Source organism: Pseudopipra pipra, chromosome 2 (assembly GCF_036250125.1).
Source record: "Pseudopipra pipra isolate bDixPip1 chromosome 2, bDixPip1.hap1, whole genome shotgun sequence".
In the NCBI taxonomy this organism is placed as follows: domain Eukaryota; kingdom Metazoa; phylum Chordata; class Aves; order Passeriformes; family Pipridae; genus Pseudopipra; species Pseudopipra pipra.
In genome coordinates, this window is record NC_087550.1 from 49412400 (window position 1) to 49438673 (window position 26274).

Consider the following 26274-nt stretch of genomic DNA (forward strand, 5'->3'; position numbering starts at 1 on the left):
CAGAGGATGAGATCCACAGCTGCTGTAGATTTGAAGGACTTGAACAAAGTGTTTTGGTCTCCAGTGATGAAGACCAGTGTCTAGAGGAATTTTTAAAATGTAACTGAGCAATTTAGACATATGATTCCCTTTGGTTATAACCTAATTCCCACCACCTAAACCTTCTTTGGAGTCCAGTAGAATTTTCAAAAGCTTATTTCCACATATAAACAGAGCTCATGATCTTTTGAATACTCAGTAAGATCAGAAATAATCATCATGGCTAGGCTTCACAAATGAAGATTTGGGAAAGGCTCTATCCACATTTGTTACAAGCACGCTGGTGGCTAATGAGGCCTATACGAGATAATGTTTGATTGCAAAAGGCACAGCAGAAGGACTCCTTAGGTGGTGTATTGTGCAGGGCACGATTCTTTCTGCATTGTCTTTTCTCCTCGAGAGTGATCCTGTGTGCGTTCTCAAAGGAAGCAGCAGTGTTATAGATGGTCACTTTGCTATCTAATGTTAAATATTTAATTTAATGTTCATTTGGTTTAAATAACTTTGGTTTAATTTATCAGCTTTTCTGAATTGAAGGTGTGATTTCTGAGTCCAGTGTATTTTAGACTGGATCCTTCCATTCATAATTTCAACTTTCAGCCAAATTCAATACAATTCTAAGAGGAGCAAGACAAAATCTAGCAGACTTTGCATCCTTCTGCCTTTCTAACACAATAAAATACTTAAAAAGCTACACAGATATATATCAAGATATATAATTTCTCCTGTTCCTTCCAAAAGGTTTAGCATCACCTGTTTAGCTTGCCAAGTTAACGAAGTATTAATGAACTGATCTGAGAAATGCTGTGGGTATAATATAAACCATACTAACCCTAGACAGTGCCTCATGTTAAAGTGTAGTTCCCCCTTTGCTGAGATTGTGCTGCTGAGCTCAGGTTTGCTGAACTTCCTAATTACCTCAAAACTTTCAAACAAATTATTTCAGCCTGTCTCCTCCGTGTGCTATTTCACTGGTGCAAGGAGGGGCGATGCAGTAACTCTACACCTGTCTCAGCACATGCCTATCCACCTGCTCAACTTCCCCAACAAGTGAGTTGAGCATGAGAACATCTGAGATTGCTCAGCTCTGTAACCACTAGTCCAAATACTTCTGGATCTCCAGGCTGCCTTTGCTTTCCTGGGGTGACTCTAACAGTTAGTGCTCTGTAATGGCAGTTGATGACAGCAGCTTGTACTCCAGGACTAATAGTAAATTGAATTCCTATCAGACTCGTTATAAAACAACAAGACGGAGAAGCCTGCCACCAGACATCCTGCTAGAAAATGATTTTAAAGGAAAGTTTCAAAGAAATATTAGGAATATAGACCCTATACATCCAAGGCGTCCTAAGAAAAGACCGTCTATATTTTCAGGTAGGAAATGCTATTTTAATCGTTTGTTGATGCAATATATTTTAACCTTTTTGGTAATTGATTCCAGTCAGAACTTATTCTGGTTTAAAACCTAAGACAGTTTTCACAGATGGATTTAATCAAGTGCCCTTTCATGTTAAATTATGTCAGCCACTAGAGTTTAAGTGATGGAACCAAAAAGAGAGACTTCATATTTTTGATTTCACGTTGCTTGCTTGAGGAGTGTTTTTTAAATACTTTGCATTTAAAGAAAGCCAGTTGTTTCTCTAGAACTTTAAACTGCATTTTTCCTAACTCCCACTTAAAAACAGTATAAGAGTCTCTCTTGCTGCTCTAATACTTTCTCTCATTGCTTTTCTGGAGGAGAGTGGTTTGGAGATATGCAGACTTTTTTAGTCTAGCTGATTTATTTATTTTATTTTTTGTGGTAGCCAGAAATTAACATCACTAAATAGTCAAATGCGTGCTTTGAATTCCTGGTTTGCACTGGAGCCTGTAATGTCAGGAGTTAATAATTTAGTTTAACTCTCTGGTTGTTAAGAAGTAGGAACAAGGTGTAAGAGTGGATTTCAGTCAAGCTGATGGCAAGTCTGGAATATTTTGTTGTGTTTTTTTTTTTATAATTTGAAATATGCCTAAAAATAGGCAACGGATTAGCATGAGGACAAAGGATTTGTTGGAAAACAATCAGGTCATCTGTACTAGGAGGACTTAAAAGGTTCTGGGGGGGGGGAAAAATCAATATCAGCTCATCCCTACTGAAACTGAAGATGTGTTTCTGTGAGTGATCAGAGGAAATGAAATCCTTTATAGAAACAAAAATATACTGGTTTTTAAATTTAGATTTCTTCCTTTCCAGACAAAAATCAGGATTTTCACATTTCCAAGGGGAAATAGCGCAATCATACAGATCTTTGAAGAGCTGTGAAGTATATAAAAAAGAGTTATTGATTATTTAAATATTGATTTTATATTCCTTAGTGACAGCTAAACTTACATGGGTGCCTTTTCAAGAGCTGAAACGCTGGTGAAGGAATATGAATACAATGTTAAAAGAGAACACAGACCAGCGCTGTTTGTGTGGGATTTAGAACCTCTATTGTACCTTTATTAAGGTTGTTGAAATAGTTCATCTCCTTAGGAAATAGAGCTTTTCTCTTCCTTCCTGTTTTACTTCACAACTTAAAAAATGCAAAAAACCTTATCAGATCTCATGTCATGTGACTCAGATATGCCCAAGGCTCCTGGGCTTCCCAGTGTCTGAACAAGTTCCTCCTAAGGTGATGTGGTCGGTTGGTGACTGTCGAAGCACATTATTTTGGACAGGATAAACCCTCTGTATCTTATCTGCCTCTGTAGCTTGTCTGTATCTCAGTTGCTGCTTTTTATCTTTGAACTACTTTTTCTGCTCCTTAATTACCTCTGTGTTTGGGTTTTTTGAATTTTTTTTTCCCCTCCTGTAACTTTTTGCTTTTTTTCCTGTACATCAACATTTTTTTTTAGAAAAAACATATTAAATATTAGCCTTGTGTGTGATCTCCAACACCTGTACTCTGTTGTGTCCAGCCAGATATCTCCTTTATTCTGTGAATTTTTTTTTAATGCAGTTCTTCTTTCTTCTCTCTTTCCACCCTCCCAAATTACCACATTAGCAGTAATACTCCATTATTTGTTCTGTGTCAGATATAAGCACTTTCATGTAGTTTGTGTGTCTGGAACACAGCCATTATGCTTACAAAATCCAAGGCAGATGTATGACTGTACACTCAAGAACACTTAAAGGTAATGCAAATTGCTTCCTATAAGCAATTGATGGAGCATGATGGAAAGATGGGTATAGTCTTTCATTTGGTAGGTCAGCATGGGAGAAGCTTTACTTGATTTGCTTTTGAAAACAGGTTAACAAAGTAAGCTGAAGTCCTCTAAACCATTTTCTTTCATGCTGTAAATGAATGTTAGAATGGAAACAGAGCTGTATCATAGAATCAGAGTGTGAGTTGGAAGGGACCTCTAAAATCCATATACTCCAACCACCCTACTGTGGGCAAGGACATGTTCCACTATGTTAGGTTGCTCAAAGCCCTACCCAACCTGATCTTGAGCACTTGAGATAGATAGATAGTTAGATAGATAGTTAGATAGATAGTTAGATAGGTAGATAGATAGATAGATAGATAGATAGATAGATAGATAGATAGATAGATAGATAGATAGATAGATAGACAGATAGACAGATAGTAAATAGAAGTATAGACAGACTTTGTCTGCAGTCTTTTGCATCAGTGCTGAAGCCCTCTGAAGAATATGGTAATTCTTACTTCCTTGTTTCAGCCTAGTTGTCTCTTAATAGAAATATTTTAAATCTTTATCATTTTGTCTACTCTACATTCTTCTAATCCCCGTATCTCTGCTAAGTCTTTTATATCACCATTAACCTGTCTCGTGTTTAGGACATGGTTGCAATTTAGTCTGAAGTCATGCACCTCTTGTTTTCTTTCCTTTTATTCTGTCCTAAAGAGCTTAACTAATAAAATAGTGAATAGTGACACATCAAGGCATCTAGGTGCAAGGATATATGTCAGTTCATACATTGGGACTTTTGTTTCAGACTTGGTGCAGCCTTGGGGAGGCATCTTGCATGCCATAGGCTTGTTTTACAGCTTTTTCTTAACTGTGATAGTTAGAAGCTCACTCTTTAGAAATGAAAGCTGCAACGTGAGAAACATGACACATCTGTCCTGCTGTCATGAAATTAGTCATTCACATATGCCTAGGCAGGACTAACCAGAGAATGGTATCCCTGGGGATACCATACATGTCAGTGTTCACTCCCACATGGCAAGGGGAGGACAGAAACTATGACTGTATGGAGAAACCATGCCATTGCCAAAGGAATACGCTGCACAGATATATCTTTTTCTTCTTCCACAAAGCACTTAATTTCTTTTTGTTCTTTAAATTTGAAATGTTTAGGTCTGTTGCATGCTTCAGGGCTTGGTTAATGTCAACTGCTGATATCAAAGTCTTAGTTTTTACTATTTCATGGTTATCTTTAAAAAGAAAAAAAAACAACACAGGCACAAGGGAGAAATCAACATTATAGGGCCATTTATTGTCAGTGGAGAGATTCATCATCTTAATTAGTGGAGTTTGTATGTATCTGCTGACATGCCTTCAGCTCAGCATACGATCGTAGCCATGACTGAACTTTACCCTGGCAGGACCATGCAAAAGTGAACAGTGTCTTTTCTTAACCTGAGTAATCTCCATGATAAACCTCTTACTTTTTAATGAGAAAAGAAAGAATTGTATAAAGACAGAGTGGGCAATGAAGGCATCTTAGGAGACCATGTCTAGAGAGAGCTACCTAGGAAAGGTAAATTGAACTAACTGAAGGGGCATAAAATTAAAATGCATTAGCTAAACATCATTAAATGTCTATGCTAACATGTTCAAAAGCACAAAAAAAAATTAGTCTGTATTTATTAATTTTAATTTAGGGAAGTGTAGGGTGAGTTTTTACTCCTATTTCTTTTTGGAAGGCTGCTGATGTTGTTTTTTGGGTTTCCTCTTTATGCATGGCAAAGACATGAGATTTTGCCTGGGAATGTTAATTTTCTGTAGGAAATAGAATAAACAATAAAGAAACTGAAAAGGTCAAAATGTAATGTTTAAGTTTTACTTGGAAGCCATTCATATTGTGAGTTGGGGATGTTTGTTTAAGTACCACTGAAAATCCAATTCCAGTACTGTTATTAGTGTCTTGTAGGTGTTTTTTTCTTCTCCTGCATCATTTTCGTATGCAGGTAGTCTGTATCATTGTTGAATAATGCTTGTTCACTGATGTGTCAGTTTTTAAGAACAGAAGGTGAGAAAAATACTTTGGTTTTTCTGCTTCTCCAAGGACCAGGCACACCTCCATTTCACCTGTGCCTCAGGTGTTGTCTTCCCAGCCAAAATAAGCTCTATGTATTCTGTGGGACAACATGTTATCTCTACTTTTGTAAAAGCAGTGTGGTGTTGCTATGAACTAATGTAATAAAGGTCAGTGGTTAACAGTACTTTACACAGCTACTCAAAGTAAGAATGTAGGTTGCTAGTCTGATTTTACAACAGAATAGCTAGTATTCTGTAACAAATTCACTGCCTTTTTTTTTTTTCCCCCAGTGAACATATTATCGCAGTTAGAAGTCTTGAGATACTCTCTCAAAGCATTTCTGGAGTTCAGACCAGCGTACAGTCTAGCAAAGTCACTTTCTAAAATAAGTAAGTTGATTTGACACTATATTTGCATGTAAATTACAATGATGAAAATAATAAAGGAAAGAAGGGGGTTATATGTAAAAAACTACTCAAAAGTTGTTCAACAGTGATGTGAATAAATTATTTAATGTTTCGTGAATCATGGAGATAAAACAGCCAGTATGTATGACTTATTTTTTTCTTTTGACTGGTCATGTTAATTGAGAAAGACTTGCCAAAATCTAATTAGTTTTAATAAGGATGCTTAAAATTATGGGTACGGTATGTGTCTTGATTTATAATGATCTGTGTTCAGTATTTTAATTTGGTGAAGATTTGAATATCCTACCTCCTCTCTGAATAAATTGTACTGGGTGATAATAATGCATGCTTGCAATCTGCATATGATAATTGCTGTTCACTTATGGTACCCCTAGTGGCACCTTGCACAGTTTGGAGACTTTTGGGAGATTGGCCTGTGATGGTGCTGCATTTTACAAGTATGGTCCAGCAGAAGGGAAGGCAAAACTGGCTTGTCCAAAAGTTCCTTCTCTTTCCTTCCTGACTTGAAAAAATTGGCTTGGTTTCCTTTTAATACTACTACCAAGACCTTCTGCTGATTGAAAATACAGGGGGAGGGAGGTGTAGCATTTTTTTATTTGCTGTTCATATTGCAAACTGATGTTGGTTCTGTATGCTACTGATTTTTATTGAGCCTTTTGTTAAGATATGTCATTAGTACATTGCTGATTGGCTGTGTGTTCACCCACTGATCTGGGTGAGTGACCACTGCATTATTAATAGAAATTATAAAATTGATAGTATCTTGCTTTGATGTGGCCTTCTGTATTTTTACGCTCCCTTGCATATTTCTACATATATTATTTAGTATACTCTTCAGAATTTTAGTTCTTGAATGTTTCTATTAAAGTGTTGTTTTCTTCAGGAAGGATAGGTTGATGATTCATAGAAAAGCTCTGGATTCTGCATTTTGAAGTCTGATGTCATAGATGCATATTGTCAGACTTGTGTTCTTCTTGGGTTTATTGGTATTTTGTGGACTGGGGAGAATGATTACCAAATGTTCTTGTATGCAAGGGATGAAGATGCTGCCTCATCTTTAAGTTGTATCTGGGACATAAAGGGAGCTCTATGTCCATTGGAGAGTGACTTGAACATGAAAATGAGGGGGAAGATAGGGAGGAAGGTGAAGTTAAGATAGGGAAGGCTCCTTCTGATATTGTGGCTTGGATTTTTGTTTTCTGATTTGTTTTTTGTTTGTTTTAAAAACTGTTTAGTTGTTTCCTAGATTTTGATTGCCATTATCAGTTGTTATAAGTGTTAAGACTCCTCTTTAAAGCAAAGGGTCCAGTGTCCAAGTAAACAAACCCCATTGTACACATAGTAATATACCTCAAATCTTAACATGTCTAAGGGTTTGTAGACCTCACTCTGCTGAAAGATCTTGTGAAGCAATTATAGCACTTGTGTCCTGAGTTCAGCACAAGTTTCTGTGTGTGCTGCTTTAGAAATAGGACGTGAAAAAAGAATCTGGATTAGCAACATAGTTTGACCCTTTGGCTTTCTGCTATGTCCTTTCTAGAGGATAATGATTAAAGTGTGGAGTGAAATCTTCGAACTTGTGCTGAATGCTCATCTCTGGGAAACATAACAGGGGTTTTTTTGTATGTTTATATAATTTTCAAGAAGCAACATTGAATTCATATTCATATGAATATGATACTGGCTGTATCTACAAAAAAGTATATCAATATAAAATGTATTGAATTTTATAAATAAAAAAATCAGAGTCCTAACAAATATTAGCAAAATAGGAAACATACAAAAATGTTTTAAAATAATAAAGAACAAGCCAGTCACTCTTTACATCAAATGGTAGTAGTTTTAACTATATTCCATGTGCAGTAAGTCTGTGAGGGTTTGTTGACATTATTTCTGAGTAAGTCTTTCTTTGGCCATCAAGACACAGCAGGATATTTTATTCTCTTTATCTGATTTAAGATGCAACTTGAATAGCGGAATCACCGTAAAAATATGCCCACCTTTGACCCATAAAGAAATATTTTTGTGCTAATGGATTGGATAGATTGCCAATAATTTTTTTCAGAGAGTTGTGAAATACATATCATTTTATTACATGAAAGACAGACATTACTTTTAAAGTCTTACAGTAGTGCATCTGCTGTAATCAAAAGCTTATCAGCAAAGTGTTTTAAAAGAATTAGACTTAAAAGTTATCTAAGTAGCTTTGAGTTAACCTTCTTGCTGATGTATATTTTATTCCTCTTCTGAAGAGCAATCTTCACATAAGTTAATGTAGGTAATGACATTGAAGTATGTTCTCTTGGCAGTCAGATGGGTCTATGCACTGTGTATAAATCACTCAAAATATATTCCTTTTATAGTGCTTGTTTACTTTCAGAAACTGTAGTAGACTTGCTGGGTGCATTTGGTAGGTAACCAACTTTCAGCTGTTTATAATTAGCCTTACATATTTAATTGGAGCATACTATATCCAAAGCACCCAATAATCTTGGAATCTCTGAAATAAAAAATCTCAATGTTTTCTTAATTTTAATTTCTTTGCTGTCTTACTGTACCTGAAGTTAAACAACGAGTTTAGGAGATTCTGAAAAGATTTGCTTAATTTCAGTAATTTTTAAAAATCGGTTTTTTATTAATCTTTTTGGATTCAGATACTGTTCGCCTGAGGATGGGTGTAAATAGTGTAATTCATCCTAGTTACAAAAGACTACCTATTGAAAACACTTTGAACACAACTAGAATTATCTGGAAGTTTTTTGTTGGTTTTTTTTACTGCTTCTCATGATAAAAGATGCCCTTTTGAATGAAATCCTTTCTGATAAAGAAAAAAATTAGTCAACAGTAGCTCTCATATGAATTTTCTTTATTGTTACTAATTAAGAGTGGTTAATTTGGAATGTGGTTTTTATGCATTTTGGGGATTGGATCTCAAATTAGGAGCCTGATTCGAGTAGCTCAAAACTTTCTTTATTGGGGTTTCTGGGAAATTGAAATTGCACAGTGCTTCACAATATGAGATCAATATAAATTCTTCTTTGCACAGGATATACTAATGTATAGCTGCTACACAAAGTTAAAATGCAGTATTATATTCAGATACAATTTTGAAGACCTGACATATGTCCGTTCATGCTTTGTAATCCTATACTTAAAGTTGCACTTAAAATTTATTAAAAGAGGAAATCCTTCCCATCGATTACAGGAAGACATCACTGTTGCAGGGAAAAATGTACATGGTTAAGCAATGTATGTTGTGTTTGATACAGTGTAGTGGATCCTCTTACAACAACCTGCTTGGGTAGTGGGTTTTTTGTTTATTTATTTGTTATTTATTTGTTTTAGAACTGTCTGAGGGTATTGCTGTGACTTTCTGTGGGGTTTTCCTCTGTGTCTTTGGAGTTACTGTTCCACGTTGGCTGTAATGGCAACATGCTTTAGTTGCAGAATATGCCAGAGACTGAGCCATCTCTGTGCTAGGTTTGTTGTGAATTGTCTGCTCTTCTGAGTAAACCTTTTCTGGGCTAATTTGTGCTGCCTGCAAAAAAAGGTTGGCAAAATAATTTTTAAGCATGATGTTTAGTCTGTGTAATGGTAAGGAGAGGGACAGTCAACAAGTGTCATCTTTCTAGCTGTGATCTCATTTGTCCTGTAGTTCCTAATTTGTTTAGGATCTTTAAGCTAGTCAGTCTCTTGCTGGCCTGTCTGTTCTCTCCTGTTCCTTGTATGCAAGTCAGAGAAATCCCTGTCTAGCAAAGCTGCTCCATTTCTTCCTCATTTTGCCTGGATAACCCCCCTAAAAATTCTCAGGCATGGTTCAGAAGTTGACAAGAGCTGAGGAATTGAGAGAGAACTGGATGTTGCATTTAGATAATGTTTTATGATGCACTTGTAGCCTGTTTCATCACATCTGGCCTTGTGGCTAGAGAACAGCCCCAGGTATTAATGTAGGCATGGCATTCATGGTCCAGTGTAGTTGAATCACCAGTCTGTCCAGCAAGACATAACTTTAATTACCATAAAAGTCATTAAAACTCAGTACCAGTTTGTTCAATGTTCAATTAAGTACTTCTGAGAAGACTTGTTTAGGATTATCATGGTCAGTTACTGACTCCTCTGTGGACAATCATTCGAGCATTAAATTTCTACTAGTTGCTGAGTCTTCCATTCTGAAGTAAAAAGTCTAATCTGCAGCAGAGGTACTATCACATAAAGATGCAAGGGTGAAAGAAGGACGACAAGAAAAGGAAAATACCAGAAACTAAATTAAGCTCACAAGATGGAATTTCAGGGTCTGAAATGTAATTTTCTGCCCAGTGAATTGAGGATAAACAAAATGTATGTATACAAGTCCAATTCTAAATCCATCCTGGAACGAGAAAATCAGCAGTTCTCTCTTTAGAAGCTAGTAATAATGTAATTTAAGTTTAGATTTGTCATACTAAATACTATGGGCCTCTTAAGTAAAAGTAGTGTTATGGTTTGTTCTTTATCTGCTTTCAGGGTTAAGAATGCTTCTGTGTAATCTATTGTTATATGTTTATTCCTCCAACTAGGAAGCCCATTCTGAAAGAGGGCTCAGTGACTGTGTAAACTTCACTCAGCAGAAAGGAGAATGATGGTGATGGAGATGAAAAAGACCCAGGTAGTTAATACTGCCCTTACCTCCATCTTTACCTTCAGGAGGCCTTCAGGAATCCTGTTTCCCAGAGACCAATTGGGAAGGCCTGAACTAGGGTCTTACCCTTGGTACAGGGATAACAGGTTAGGGAACATTTGAAACAAACTGGACGTGCTTGGGTCCATAGGACCTGGCAGGATGCAACCACAAGCTGAGGAAGCTGGCTGGCATCACGGTCTGACCTGGTAGTCTTCGAAAGCTCATGGCCACTAGGGAAGAGCTAGTGTGACTAATGTGACTCCTTTCTTCAGGAAGCGCAGGAAAGAGGATCCAGGAACTACTGCATGGTAATCCTCACCATAATCCTGTGGAAGTGATGGGGCAAAGGGGAAATCATGCTTTACCAACTCAGTAGCCTTCAAAAACAAGGTAACTGGCATGGTCAATGATGGGAGATCAAAGGATGCCATTTATTTAAACTTTAGAAAGCCTTTTGACAATATCTGCTGTAGCATCATCATAGACAAAATGATGAAATACAAAACAGATTTATGAACAGTGAGGTGGGTTGAAAACTGAGCTACCAGACTGACTGTGTTGTGATTAGCAGCATGAAGGCTTGCTGGAAGTCAATCACTAACAGTGTAGCCCAGCGATTGATACTGGAGTCGGTACTGTTTAATGGAATCTCATGAAGTTCAGTATGATTTCAGGATTTAACACAGTTTTGTTCAATATTTTAACACAGTTTAATATGTGTTATCATATGATATGATATTAACACAGTTAATGATTTTAACAGAGTTTTTTTCAATATTTCCTCTACTACTACAAGTACTTCTACAAGTACTTGGGTTTATAATCCACCCAGTATTGCTGAAAATCTTAGCAATTCTCTTACTCTACTTTCCAAGATTATTATAATTGTTTAGGCATTTCCTTATTAGTATTTAAACTGATAACCTTCCCTACGAAATATTAACAGAAAATGGAATCTACATTTTTTTCTTGCTTTTTGTGATAGATAAATGACAAAACTGTTAAGCAATCCTATAAACCTACTTCATTGTGTATTGCCTATAAGCAATGTCCATTGTTGCAGGAGTTGCAGACACCTTTCTTTTCTAATCTCCTTTGCTTTCCTCCACTCTGATACTTTCAGGAGAAATAGCAGAAGGAACTTCCATGAGCATTAGCATTGCCCCTTTCTCACACAAGAGGTCTAGAAGGAACAGGTGCAGTAACTTTAGCAGATTTGTCTTCCTTTTTATAAGGTGTTTTCAGATTTTTCACTTCGATCCTGATTTTAGCTATACATGGCTAAATTTATTATTTAAAACAGTTTTTAGGGAAATAAATTGTCTGTATTCATAAACAGAAATAGATTGTCCTTCAATAATGAAGCATGGGGCTTGTGTGCTTATCAGTCATAAGTTACTGTTGTCTTTTATAAAGAACTTTTGGATTAAATGGCCCATATTCATGAACACTTATTTTACTTTATTTTTAATAAAGTGTTATTGATTTTCTATGAATTTTGTGAAAATAATTTCATTATTTTTCTTTTGACGTAATTTTCCGTCTGCCTTTCTTTGTGTCATATATGAAGTAGGCAAGTTAAGGTTCTGTATCTGTTTAATATTGTAATCTGCTGATGAAACCTCATAGAAACAAATATGAGTAGCATTAGTTGTTTTATAATAACAGCATGCAGGCTGTTGTCCACATAGATGGATGTCTAGATTAATTATTTTGTTCTGATTCTATATTATTGAGAATTAGTAGTGTTGCATATATGTGAAATGTTACCTTTTTGTCTCATAGCTGAATCCATAAGTACTTGGTTTTGCATTTGCAGATTAACCTGGATTTAGCATTACCTATAATAGCTTTGGAAGAATGTTTTTCTGGTTCTTTTCTTGCTACTTTGAATCAATGTACATGGACCAGAAATAAATACATTCTCTGACCTGACCTGCATGCTGGCTTTTTAAATCTTCAGGCTCATTTTCTGGCCATGTTTCTTGCAATTGAACCTAAAATGTATCTGTTCCTGCGACAGCCGAAGTTCAATAATGGCTCAGCCAGAAAAGGGAGTTTGAAGAATTTTCTTACTATAAAATGCAGTGCCTTTTATAGATGTTTGTAGATGCATATGAGCAGTTGGGAAAGCTGTTTAACCATGTAATACCTATGAAAAGCATGTCTTTGATTTTTTTAAACAATTTTTTTGCAATTTAGAAACATAATTTTCCTTTTCTGCCTTTCCCCACCTAAACACCCATCAGCATCCCTTGTGTTGACCATAGTGATCACGTGCTTCTGTGGGGATACTCATAACCTCATTCACAACTGGAGCTAATGAAGGTAACACTTTAGCCCCAAGACACACACACTACCCAAATTAAATTGCTGCTCCTAACTAGTGCCACCACAAGGCGACCTGATGGAAATTATGGAGAAATAAGAGAGGACAGAAGAACTTCATAGCTTTTCCAACAGTAGCAGAATCTTAGATTAACTTAAGTCAAACAAGAAAACACACTCCACGTCAAATCTGTTGTATTATCAGATGGGGTAGGAGTATCCTTATGTTCTTGGAGAAGTTTCCAGTTTATAAAGGATTCTGCCTGTGCTGGTGCTGTGTTCTTAGTTCACTGAATTAGTCAGTAGGTAGCGATGACCTCCCTTGATCTGTGGAAGAGTTCAGGCAAGGTTCGTGCGTTAGAGCCCTGTGTGAGTCGGGAGGATACGGTGTCACTGAGCACCAGTACCCGACTGAGCATGAGCTCAAGTTCCACACCCAACACCGCCTGCAGGTCCACTGAAAGCTTTCAAAACAGGTGAATCCCAGTTGTTATTTTTTATGATCACCCATCCCTTCTGAATTAGGTTGCTAAAGAAGTTAACTGGATTTTCTCCAGATCTAAGCATCATATTCAAATAAAAGTATTCTATTTCAGTGGATTGTTTTTTGTTATATACCCTGTATGTTAGATCTCACAGCTGAGGAGCCAATCCAGAGATCAAAAAGAAAGAACCTGTTATCCTCTTCTGGTCTGGTGAAAAAAAAAGACATGGGGGAGAATGAGATCTGCTAATTTTAATAAGTTTTTAAAAAAATTAGTTTAGATTTTCAGAGCCTTTAATGCTGCAGTGGACAAACAAGTACAAGTGCCTAACCAGATTAGGCACTTAATAATCTACAAAGCAACTGTTAGATTTTTCAGAAGCTAAATGCCTTTGAAAATCTAGACTGTGCTGACTCAAGATCATTAATCATTTTAAGTGTAGTTAAAGCAACTATAATTACTGCCTTTACTAGGAAATCACTCAATTTTAAATGTGACATCTTTTTGTGCTTTCTTCCTTGTGTACTAAGCCTAAAATATTTTTCTTTTAGTTCATAAAAAGCAGATTGTAAATTGTACATTTTTTCACTAAACTGCAGTTTCCATTCAAATGTAGCCTGAGAGAAACCTTGAGTAACATAGAAGAGGGTAATTTACCTTTTTCTAACATAAACAATCAGCTGTGTTGGACCTCGTAGCTGTTGGAGAACCAAGACATTTTTTTTTTTAGCAGAAAGAGATGAACTCTGGAGGGTATAAAAGACCCAGTTACAAAGAATGCACATATATTTAACTTGGCCTGTGTGAGGATGCTTGTGCTTCTGTAGAAAAGCAGTAAGTTGGAGGATGCTGGAGCTCTGTTTATTGCCTGTGCCTAGATCAGAGAGTTGATGTTGCAAAACCTTCCCCACAGCAAGGGAGAGTCCTCAAACAAGTGCTCATCAGTTAAAAAGTACTATATTGAGGAAAAAAAAGCAGCAAAGAAAGACTCTCTCTGAAATTGAGATCTCAACTGCCACAGGTTACTTCAAAAGGTGAAATAATAGGTATACTTATAGGTAATGTTTTAATTTAGAAAAAAGGTTTCCTTCCCAATGCTTAAAAAATATTATAGAAAAGATTTTGCAAGTTCAGATCAGGTGTTCTTACATAAGATCAGTGAGATTTTTTTTTTAAACCAAATTGTTGTCTCCTATCTAGCTAACATCTAAACACACTGTTCTGCAAGTTAAGGATATTACATAGTAAGCTCCATACGCTGTGTCTCACCAGTGCTTGCTTGGAAGGGTTATATAGAAAGTGAATTCAAAACTACATAAAACAAGACATTCCATTCAACAACTGATTAGGACTGAGATTGTTTACTGACATCAGTTCTTCAAAGAATGGAAAAAATAATTTTGAGTAGTAACAGGAGAGCGCTAAGGCAGAAGCTGTAACTGGAGGGTCATCTGCATGTAATGAGGAATGTGAGGGAAAAGCAACCATGAGGAACAGAAATTTCATTGTAAAATCGTATGGCCTGATTTTTCCTGACACTGCCTCACAGCAGTCATTTATGTAAAGTTCCTGGCCAGTGGCCTGATTCATGAAGATTTTTGTTGACAGCTATTTTTGTTTACTTTGGATATTTAGAATTATTTTCAAAGGGATGAAGGGCATAGTGATTGACAGCCTAGCTATTAAAGGTATCAAGTGAGCTAAGAAGTGTATGTTTGTGTGCATGTCCTGTTCATAAACTGCAGGGAGGGAAAGAAAAATATATTTTTTGGTTTACCACCTGGCATGACTTCTTGGGTAATCCTGATTTTTGAAACATTACTTCTTCCCGCTTTGAAACAAAAAAGCAGTTTTAAAATTGTAGATACTATCCAGCTGAGTCATAGATTCTTGGTCTAACTGGAAGTAGCACTGGTCTGAGCTACCTGAACTTGAATTTTTTGTTAGCACTTTTGAGTAAAATGAGAAAAAAAGCTCATCCTGTAATGATCCAGGCTCCAGCTATGCCAAGCACTTCACTCACAGGAAAGATCTGAGTCCTACTCTGAAGGATGTACAGTCTTGTTTGTGGCAGTACATGTCAGGGAAGGTGGCAAATCAATACAGTGATACATACAATATCTTTCATAATTTGAAAAACTGGTAGATAACTGTAGATAACTGTAGATAACTAACTGTTAGTTACCTCGAATCAACTAATTCTGATGGTGCTCAGTATCCTGTTTCAGCCAGGTAATTCTTACGCAGGTGTTGCAAGAGGTAGCAGTTTTTTGATTCATTCAGAGTGAGTGCTGTATGCATAAGACCCATCTGAGGGAACTGTGGAGGTGTTACAAGGGCTGGTCTGATGGCCTCTCTGATATCTCTCTGATGACTGGCAGAGCATGATGCCTGATAGGAAGGTGTAAGGCAGTAAATGTAGTACAGCCTGATTCCATGTCCGTCCCATCTTGATCTATACTAGATGGAAGTTGGTTGAAACCTTCCAACACCGTGTTCCCATTTTATGAGAGAAGTGAAAAATCAACTTACTTTCTAAGGTTGATGTTTCTGATGGAGCAAAGGGACATAAGCAGAAGGATACCTTTCTACAGAGTAATGAAAACGTTGAGGTGTGAGTATCCAAATAGGTCAACCAGAAAGGAAGAAGTGTTAATAATTAAAGACAAAACTAGAGAATGGAAAGTTAAAAAAAGAACAAGTAAGCAAATAGCTTGTCACAAGAGCATCTTGTTTAAAGTCAGGAAAAGCTTTAAGAACTGCTGTGGCAGAATTAAGAGAGATAATATGTATCTGTAAATGTGTTTGAGATTCAGGAAAACATTTGTGTTGAAAATCACACTAATGAGTGCCTACATTGAGATAAGATCTGTCTGAGGGATGTGCTAGTATGAGAGCAAATTTGAGCTATTACACTGAAGATTCCACCTCCTAATTGGGTAATCAATGAAAATGTCGTACACTTGCAGCATGTTACAGGGTGGTATCTTGTGGAAGATGAGTATTTTGAACATGTCATCCGACAACAGAGACAAAATCAGGAAAACTAAGGTGTGTGATGTGATTTGTGTTTGGGCCAGGGATGCCTTGGTTTTGGCATCAGCTCACCACTCTGAGTTGGTACACCCCCATCCTTGTCTGTCTTGCTCTGCTTTCTATCGCATCTCAGGCACCTCTCTGAATAGCCAGGAGCTTTTCCTTTCCCAAGGCAGGTTCCCAGCTGGATGCCTCCTATATGCCTGGGGATAGAAGGGAGAGACAAGTTTGCCCCAGCTCTGTGGCCCTGGTAAAAGAGGGGGAAACCTGCTTGAATCTCAGGGTGTGCCTGGTAATGGCGAGCACAAGAATGAAAAGAAAAGCTGAGAACTCTTATATCTCAGCTATAGTCGCATACAGTAATTGTTAGCTGTCTCTAGAGACCCTGTAGAAACAAAACAGGCTTCTTTGAACAATGTGATGAAATGAAAGGTGTCCCGGCCCATGGCAGATGTTCAGACTAGGCAATCTTCAAAGGTCCCTTCCAACCCAAACTGTTCTATGATTCTATGAATATCTAGTGATGGGCATGCTCCAGCCCTTCCCCTCCCTGGCTTCTACTTCTCTGCCCTCCTATAGAGTTTCCTGTCAGGAGGGTAGAAGAGATACAACTACATCACAGAAGGGAAGAGGAAGGGGGGGTTTACGACATATATACAGTCCTAAATTTTTGAGTATATGACTGAGAGGTTCAGTCTGTGCAGTGTGTAATGAGAAAATAGTAACTTGAGGAAAAGAGGGACAGCCACAACATCTGTGTTCCCTCTGTCCTAGGCTCTGCGTGACCTGGTACGGATCTCTTAGGAGTAAATTAGCAAATAGAAATTATACTTTGGGAAGTGGGTAGGGTTCAGTTACTTCATCTTGTCTCTGAAAAAGTACCCAGAATTAGGGTCACAATCAGGGGCTGTTTAGAAATTTCCTGCTATGAGGAAATTCTGACACATCATGCTGGGACGTTTGGAGAATATGCTATGTAACCTTGTTTCTAAAATACAGATAAGGGTTTGTTACAAAACTGAGAAGGAAATAAGTTTATAGGATACCAGTAATGGAAAACAGCTCGTATAGGGATCATCCCTGGAAACTATGGTGAAGAGCAGGAAGAAAATACTGCTGAAGTTATTCTTCATGCCTGCTGATGCCTGTGGGCTGTGCTTGTGGGACACAGGCTGCATTTTGACTTGCACAGCAGTATTCTTGCGTCAGTGTTGCCTGAGTCTGTGCCCCAGTGGTAGTGGTGCAGATTTCATATTGGCTTATAGGATGGTATATTTTTAGCATATGTATGGTAGGTCTGGGCAAACAAAATTTGTTCCTGGCTGGCTGATGCTTCCAGACACCATTCAGCTGGGAGAAACTCAGAAGTGAATGTCAGAGTCCTAACAGGACATGTCAGTTTAACAGCTCCAAAGCAAAGTCAAGGGAAGGATAATTGTATTTTGAATCTTGAAGGCATAATTCCAACATTAACCAATAAATCCTCTGCAAAATGCCTAGTTATCATTTATTATTTATAGATAAGGCACAACCCCCTTACAACCTATTTAATTACTGTAGTGAATTCACTGAATAAGCTGATGATGAGAGCTGGGTGGTGCATGAATCTGTCATGTGTCTATGAAAATAAGTTAATTTTACTCTATTAGATTGCATTTAATAGGCTTCTATTTAAATATTTTATATAACTGTACCCAAATTGCCTGATATCCTTGATCTGGAAATATAGACATGCTCTTCATTTCTATGCTGCTGTCTTCCATTTTGACACAGTTTACAATGTAAACATGCATTCCCTGTCCGTTATTTACTGTTCTGCTTCTGCCTGTTTTGCTTCTCATCACTAGGTGGCAATAGCTGAACAGTCACTTACAAACAGGAGGGAAAACAAAATGGTGCGGCAAAACTAGTGAGACATTAACTAAGAAGGATTTCTGTTGCTTTATTTAGAGCTTAGCACATGAAATCAGGTTTGCCTAATGAAATCTTATTTTCTGCAGTGCTTTCTGTCACTGTACTTTTAATTTGGACCCTAGCATCGTGTTTATTTTACCTTGTAAATCAAGGGACATTATAGTACATAGAATTCAATTGATTTAGATAACAATTTTGATCTTCATTTTAAGAGGACATTAGTAAAGCATGTGTATAAGCTGCTTTGCTAATACTTAGCTCGAATTGTTTTGTGTTAGGCAAACTACAACAAGAAAAGCAAAAAGCCCACTTTAAAATATTTTGATATAAGGAAATAAGCACGTAAACTCAACAAATGCCAAGTTGAAGAAAATAAACTCACTACATACATATAAATACTCTGGTTTTTTCCTGCTTAAAAGTAAAAATATTATTCCTTTTTTTGTTGCTGGCTTACACAGGAATTTGTTTTTTCCTCCTGAAACCATAGGGAGAAAATCAGATACCTAAACATAAGTGTCTAAAACAAAGCCTCCAAATGCTTCAGAAGGCTGTGGATCTAATGTATGTCTTATGTCATATCTGCCAGTCTCTGTGAATAACTCACATACCTTAGGATATCTATAATCACCCTAGACACCTATATTTAGGCACCTGAATACTGTTCAACTATGACCAGTATCCATCTGAAAGCTAGAGGTTCCCAGAGAAGGGAATGTGAAATCATGAACACAGTGCAATCTGTTCTGGGATAATGACAGTATCATAGGTCCTTTTTCTTTTCCTCTTAGGTGTGTTCTGCACTGGTATCAAAGAGACCTGGGAATCATTCTTTGTAGGGTTGCTTTATTTTGCCCAGGAGGACTAGATTGTATCAAAATGACGAAGACCTTAGTAAGCAGCCTTTACTTACTCCTGGGGTGAAAAACTCCAGACAGCTAAACTTTTATAGAAACCGTACCACTATAAATCCAAGCTGATTCCATGGAAATCAGACACACGGGAATAATTCAACATACAACATTATTTGGCTAAAAGGACATAGCATTGACCCAAGTTAAGGAGGAAGAGCTATATGAAGGCATAGAAAATAATAATAATAATAATAAAAATAATATGTTAAACTTTCAGTAGTTCAGCAAAGCTACTTTTGGCTTTGGGATCTGTGTCCACATCACTACTTGGAGGACAAAATTTGAATCCAGTGTTTATACTTGCTTTTTTACTGTTGTCATCCGTTAGAGACTTTCAGCTACTCTTTGGATTTAGCCTCAGATTCTGAAGAGTTAAGATTGCGAAATACAAATAGGTCCTTTCATACCAAGCTAAAATGAGCCCTGGAAGATTGTGCAAGACTGTGCTATATTCAAATCTCCATGTGCTTTTTTAAGAATTCCTGCAAGCATTGCTCAGAACATAGAGGACTAAACTGCCTGTATGACTGTTATAAATTGTAGACATTAAAACTGTAAACAAAATTGCTACCTATACTACTAAATATTAAAAATCTAAATACCCAATTGGCAAAAGTAGTTACTCTAAGCATCATGTGTATATAGCGAGGAGAAACAGGCTGCTTTGGACAAATAATTGTGCTCTGTACTGGAACGCTTTGGAACTATTGTGTCATGCTGAAGGCACTCACCTCCCAGTGTAGGCATCTGAACTGGATGCCTCAAGATAGATATTGTGAATACCTCCAGCAGTATGTGTTTTTGTTATTCTTTTTCCTTTACTGAGTGAAGGTTTTGAAGTCTATTTTTCAGATGTTTTGTGATTAGAATAGCTGTTCATGCAATGTTCTGCTTATGAGAACAGTTCTGACCCTGCTGATGAACAGCATCACCCACTTTCTTTTGTCCAAAGTTGGAGCATGGAAACTCCACAGCTGCTGACTTTGTTCAGATAGAGAAGAGTATAAGCCAGGTACCCAAGGCTCCTGGATACATATCTACTAGGATACCTCTGATCTCAGAAGGCAGATGAGAGAAGAGAAGGTGCACTACATGTCACAAATGTGGAGTGTGAGTTACAGACAAATATTTATAATTTAAGCAATGCTTGTATTATCATGGTAATCAGCAGGTGCTTCATCATGGTAGACCTATGAGAAGCCTTCCATTTTAGATCAATGGTTTCTTAACTGTGAAAAAAAAAGTTACATTCTTTTTGTCAACTCACATGTAGTAATATTATAAAAGAGAAGCCCACTTCATTTTTAAGTATGTAAGTCTACAATATCCATCATCAGACAGCTTACTTTCACTGACAGATTTTGTGTGCTTATGCCTGTCTATCTTTCACAGCCTGGAATGTGTAATTAAATTGTAAATATCATATAGTCAGCAAGAATGGAAGTAGAAGCTCTATATCTTCAAAACTCCTTAGTCTTTTGAGCCTCCCAAAAATAAGTTCAGAACACTAGGTTAAAATGCTGCTGGTTCTGCCATTTCAGTATGTTATTCCTGTTTAGGAGTATTTCTAGAATGTGAGTAAAACCATGATAACTGGAGAATGTTTTATTTGAGCAAATTTAGATATTGGGAAAATATTGGGAATTTAAATATTGGGAAATATTTAAATTTAATTTAGCATTTAAATTTTTTAAAAATAATTTAAGATTAATGATAGAAGTTATTGAGATTTTAATTGGTTATACTTTTAAAAAGGCTAAAGTTAAATTCTGAAGCACATACTAAAAGGTGAAAGCAGTGAGATTCTGTGTTGTATATTAATATTGTGATGCAAAGTTTAAAAAAAGACCTACTATACATGAAATTTTGGTTCCAAATCACTTTGAAGAAAGTCAGTAAAAACAGTGCTAGGGGATCTGCTACTCCTAGACAGATGGCTGAATGTAGCTGTAGCCATTTTAATGTTATTCTGCAAGGAAGTGCAAGTAGGCATTAAGTAATATTTTAACATCCCAGATACAAACTCTACTTATGGTAGTCAAATCCAGATATCCTTGGATGTGATAGCCCATTTATTTCTTTACCAAATGATCATAAAGTCAAGAAAGATTGTGCTGGTTAGATCTGATAACTGGTGAAGACCAAGGACAAGTGACAGGAACATTACTGGATCATGTTCACACAAGCTGAGTCAGGATAAGCAAGGATAGATCTGCAGTTTTGAGAAGACAAACTTGAGAAGTAAAAGGAACTGGTTAATGACATTTAAGAAAACAGATACTCACCTGCGAGGGATGTCTGAAATTTCTTTAACTTGAAAGCACCAAAACCGACCAACCAACAAACCCTTGAACTTTTCATTCTGCCTATGAGGGAGATGTGAGACCCTCAGGAGCATCCCATGGGGCCTACTGGTCACCCACCTCACCTGGTATTCTCCCAACAGCAGCAGTAGAAGGCACTATTTGGGAAGAGCTTACACAGGTGTAGCCACTTTCTGCAGCCCATCCCTCTCATATGCCCCAGCAAGTTATTGCAATGTTAGGGATGTTAGAGGTATGTTTAAGTGTCCTTTAGAGATCTAAGTTTGTATTTATTATCACCATTTTGAAGCTGCTAATGCTATCTACCTCCACAATCTCCAGCAGCAACAAGTTCCAGAAGCTTACCAGCCATTTCACTGAATGCTCCAACATTCTTATGGAAAAGGACTGAAGAATTATTGGAAGAATCCCCATTGCATTGTTAATGCAGCTGTGGCTTGGAGATTAGAGAGTGTCAATTTAAAGTGAGCACTATCAAGAGTTTAGCTGAGTAAGAATAGGTGAAGGAATTACAAGCAAATGGTTAAACATCATTACTCCTTTACAACTTTGAAACAAGAACATTGATTTTAAAGAGTGCAATATCCCATGAGGAAGAGAGATGGAGTAAGAATTTATAGGGGGAAAATGATCTGTATCAACAGAGAGGCTGCTTGTCACTCAAGACTTTGAGTGAAACAAACTTTGGTGGGAGATTGTATTTAAAGGTATGGATTTAACTGAAAATCAGATAAAATCCAATATGGATTTAGGAAATACAACTATTTGCAAATTAACCTTATATTTTTATTTTCAACAAGAGGATTATGATAAAATTAATATATTAGTCACTTTCTTAAAAGCACTTGATGTAGCACCACGGTAAAAATTATTACTTAAATCTTTGAACATAGGAATTAATGCAACATTTTTGAGGGTGAATAAGGACTTCCAAACCTACCTGGCATTGTCTCTGCTGAAAAATCAATTAGTGGGATGGTAGGAAGTCATCAGTCCTAGACCTTGGGGTTGCCTTATTTGGTATTAAATTTAACTTTAATTATAAAAAGCTGGAGTGTGCCGGTTAAAACAAGATGGTACAATGAGGAGACATTGTCAGTGGGGCAGGTGGGGGAACAGATGGGACAGTGAGGTCTCAGAACATAAATTGGGGGCCCAGAGTGGTAGCAATAGGATGATAATTACCCATATAGGGAGGAAGAGGAGAGCAGCTCTCATTGATGTAGTTGGTGAGGTCAAACCTGAGATACTCTGAGCATTTCTGGTAGTCCATGTTCATGAAAGGGAGTAAACAGGTTTTGAGTCAATTTCGTTTAGGAACTGAAAGAAAAAAAGCGAGTTTCTACAACAGCCTTCCATTAGTGAGGTCACAAAACCTTATCTCTAGATGAGGTATGTTTACAGAAGACATTTAGCATATTTTCAGTGAGAACTGCAGGAGCTTGATCTCAATGACCCTTGTGTTCCTCAGTTTCCAATCCAAACCAAATATTCCACATACTGAAACTAAAAATAATGTGTGAATATAATTGCTGACAAAGTTTTTAGAAGAATCAGCAGCAGACAAGCTCTTTTTTGGCTCAGATACTATAATTATGAAATGCTGCAGGAAATTTATTCCACTGAGTGTGAAAAGAGTACTGTTATTCCCAGGAAATAATATCTGGAAGGATGATACCAAGAACATATGAAACAAAAAATATTTTGGAAACTGATTCTTCTTCTTTTTCTTCAGTACCATTAAAATATGCATAGTGATGTAGTATGATTATATGAAATAAAACCTTAGGAATATGGAAATTGTACCTAGCAATTAAGTATATTTGTTGAAAATACAGAGAAATTAACAAGCAGTGAATTGCTTCTGCCTTGTTTTCTTATGTGAATTCAGTTTCTTTTTAGAAACCATTATTCAAGATAAAAATTATATCAAACTGAGAATTTTCTGTGACTCTTTCAGAGGTGAATGCCAAGCAGTAAGCTCTCTGGGTTATTTGCCGTTACAAATTCAGCCTGCTGTCTCTCATCTTTGTTAAGGGAAGGAAAAAAAAAAAAGTGCCAAGAAAAAAATGACAGCACGTTTTTCTGTAGCAGTGAAAGAAAAGCAGAAGCAGCCAGTCTGAATGCCGTGGGTTTAGCGCTCTGGAAGTGCTTCTGTTGTGCAACTGGGCTGAGGGAGAGCCTTTTTTTTTCCCCAGCGTCACTGCAATCAGATATATGGGTGCAGCTCTGCTTTACCGCAGCATGATGCAGTTGTGTATAGTTCAGCGTGCTCTTCTTGGGAACAGGCGGAAGGAGAGCAGCTGACCAGAGCATGCAGAGGATATTCATTAGAGTGCCTTTTTTTCGCTAAAGCTAAACAGTACGTGTGAGATTATTCCAGCTGCAGAAGAGACGGTGTCAGTGGGGCTTCAAGTTGATACTCGGTTTGCAAGAGGAGGTGCATACGCTCGGGCTGACAGCTTCTGATGGGAAAAAAGCTTCAGACAGGCAAGACTGCATGTTATTAAAAGCACAGCTCAGACACCCTTCGGGAAGATACTCTAACTGTTCTTATGGAACAAGTGCTGTGGTACTGCTTATCCCTTAACCAACCAGAAGAAATTTGCCCAATTGTGGAATGGAATAAATGAAAATACATACTGAGGGGGTGAGGGAATAAAATACTCTTCAGATATAATTAAGGACAAGCCCCGAAGGAAGAGCAAAGGACAAAAATCTCATGGTGTGTTTTTGTTGTTGCTGTTGTTGAGATTTTTTTTTTTTTTTTAATGAGCTTACCTACCATGAACGGAAGAAGTGGATCTGTGGAGACTTCATTTCCTCCTCTGACCCCTCGTTTACATCACTGACTGGTGACAGTCACATCTACATACATAGTACCTGCCACTTCAGCTGCTCAGAATTACAGAAGCCTCTTTGTATGCAGCAGACATGGCTAGCCAGCAGGATTCTGGCTTCTTTGAAATCAGTATCAAATATTTACTGAAATCCTGGAGCAATAGTGAGTAGTGGAAGAGTAATCTTTTCATATTATGCATTGCTTGGTAAATAGCGAGGATAACCTAAAGGATAAAATCTTATCTTTCTATATGTTTGTGTTATATAAACCAAGTAATTTTTGCTTTCATCAGCTCTAAAAATCAAAATGTCAGAGATTTAAATAGGTTTCATTAACTGCAAAGACTGTAATGAGATTATACTAGATTTTACTTGATTGAATTCTGAAGTTAGGCTGCTTTCTGGCTATAATAGATTTCAGAGAGTGCATTCCAAACAGCGTTTCCTGTCTACATGTTTGTTTGATTTGTTCAGACTTTATCTAAATATTTTTGAAAATGCTGTTTAATCACAAGGGTGTGGCATAGCTCAGAAGTTATTTTTTGTTAATTGTGCACCGAGGACAAAATTATAATTATTCTACTTCAGGTCTGAAAGTCATTTTAATGTGATGAAAAGCAAAACATCAGTTGCTTGTAGCTGCACTTCCCACTCTCTGTGTTTGAGTTCAGAATCTTATGCAATATTTCCCTCCAGAAAGAATCCATCTGTTTATCTGATCCAGGCTGAGTTTTGCAGAATGTAAACAAATAGCATTTTAGTCTTCCTTGGTCTTTTCAGTATTGCTACTCCTGATTTCCATTGATGTTTAAATCAATCACTCTTCAGATTTTTTAGCTATATTATGTAATGAAGATATCGGAGTAAAAATTAGTGCTTGCAAATATATTCAGATTAGGTAAGGCCATGAGATAACTCTGGCAGAAATTGCTTTTTAACTTAAAATACATGAACAGTATATTCCTTTTCTATAGAAGGTTGTATTAACAGTGCTAAGTCTCCATATTTAACTGTTTTTAAAAGATAGAACACAATGTCTCTTGAAAAATCCAACTTGGCTATGTATTTAATAAGGTGCTGATCATCCTACTATCTATAATATATAATTTCTGCATAAAAGACTAGTATTTTTAAATTCTGTGGTATACAAATATTGCAAAATCTGCTCAATACAATGAGAGTGCCTTTATACATGCAAAGAAATAAAAATAACACTATATTAGATATGGCACATGCAAGACTTGTCTTCATTAAATGATATCCATAGAAACTGTATTTTTCCAGGTCATTTGTAACCTCAGTAACACTGGAGTGCTTGTTTGATACTGTTTTTCTACCACAAGTGTGAAGCCACCAGGGAATAGTGCTATTACCTAAACAGCATTGCTTATCTGCCCTCCTTCTGAAATATTTAGTGCATATTCATCCAAATCAGTGATCCTTCAAGGACTAGAAGAGAATTTTGGTTTAGTTACCTTCTTGGACTAACGTTAATCAAATACTGAGAACATAAGTGTGTATTGTGACAACGCATTTTATAACAAGCCAGTCACAGTATATGACAGAAGAAAAACAAATCAGTTTATGGTGCAGAAATCAAATCAGTTCTGGCATTATTTTTGCAATAGCCTACTGTAACTTGAATACTAAGTAAGGCTAGCACTTAAGAATGAAAAAATGACTGCATTATGGAATTAAATGTAATATTTTATTTTTTTTTCTTTTTCCTCTATGTTGAAGTGTATTGAAAGTATTTGAAAACAGGAAAGATAATTCTAGTCTGAAATTAGAAGTCCCTAAATTCTGTTCTAGGGAAATGAAAATAATATATGAATAACTGATACTTCCGACATTCTTTTAGTGGATAAACACACCTTCTACTGTATTTGAAGAAACAATAAGAGGAAATTGAGTAAATTAACCCAGGTTGCCTTAAACTTGGGGAGTTCTTTGCTTTCAGTGTAGAAGGGTATATTCATAAATCTGAACATACCCTTCCTAGCTGAAAAACAAAGTTTGGTAAGAAGACAGTAGGGAGTTCAAAAAACCTAGGG

The 26274-nt window shown here is 36.8% G+C and overlaps 1 protein-coding gene across 1 annotated transcript in view; it reads left to right on the forward strand.

Moving 5' to 3' along the window:
• The first annotated feature begins 1193 nt into the window (after positions 1-1193).
• The window catches only part of FRY (FRY microtubule binding protein), a 190523-nt gene continuing 165442 nt past the window's right edge, over positions 1194-26274 (forward strand). The window contains 2 exon segments of the mRNA XM_064645493.1: positions 1194-1413; positions 5581-5679. Coding sequence (XP_064501563.1) covers positions 1209-1413; positions 5581-5679 — 304 coding nt within the window. The 5' untranslated portion in view covers positions 1194-1208.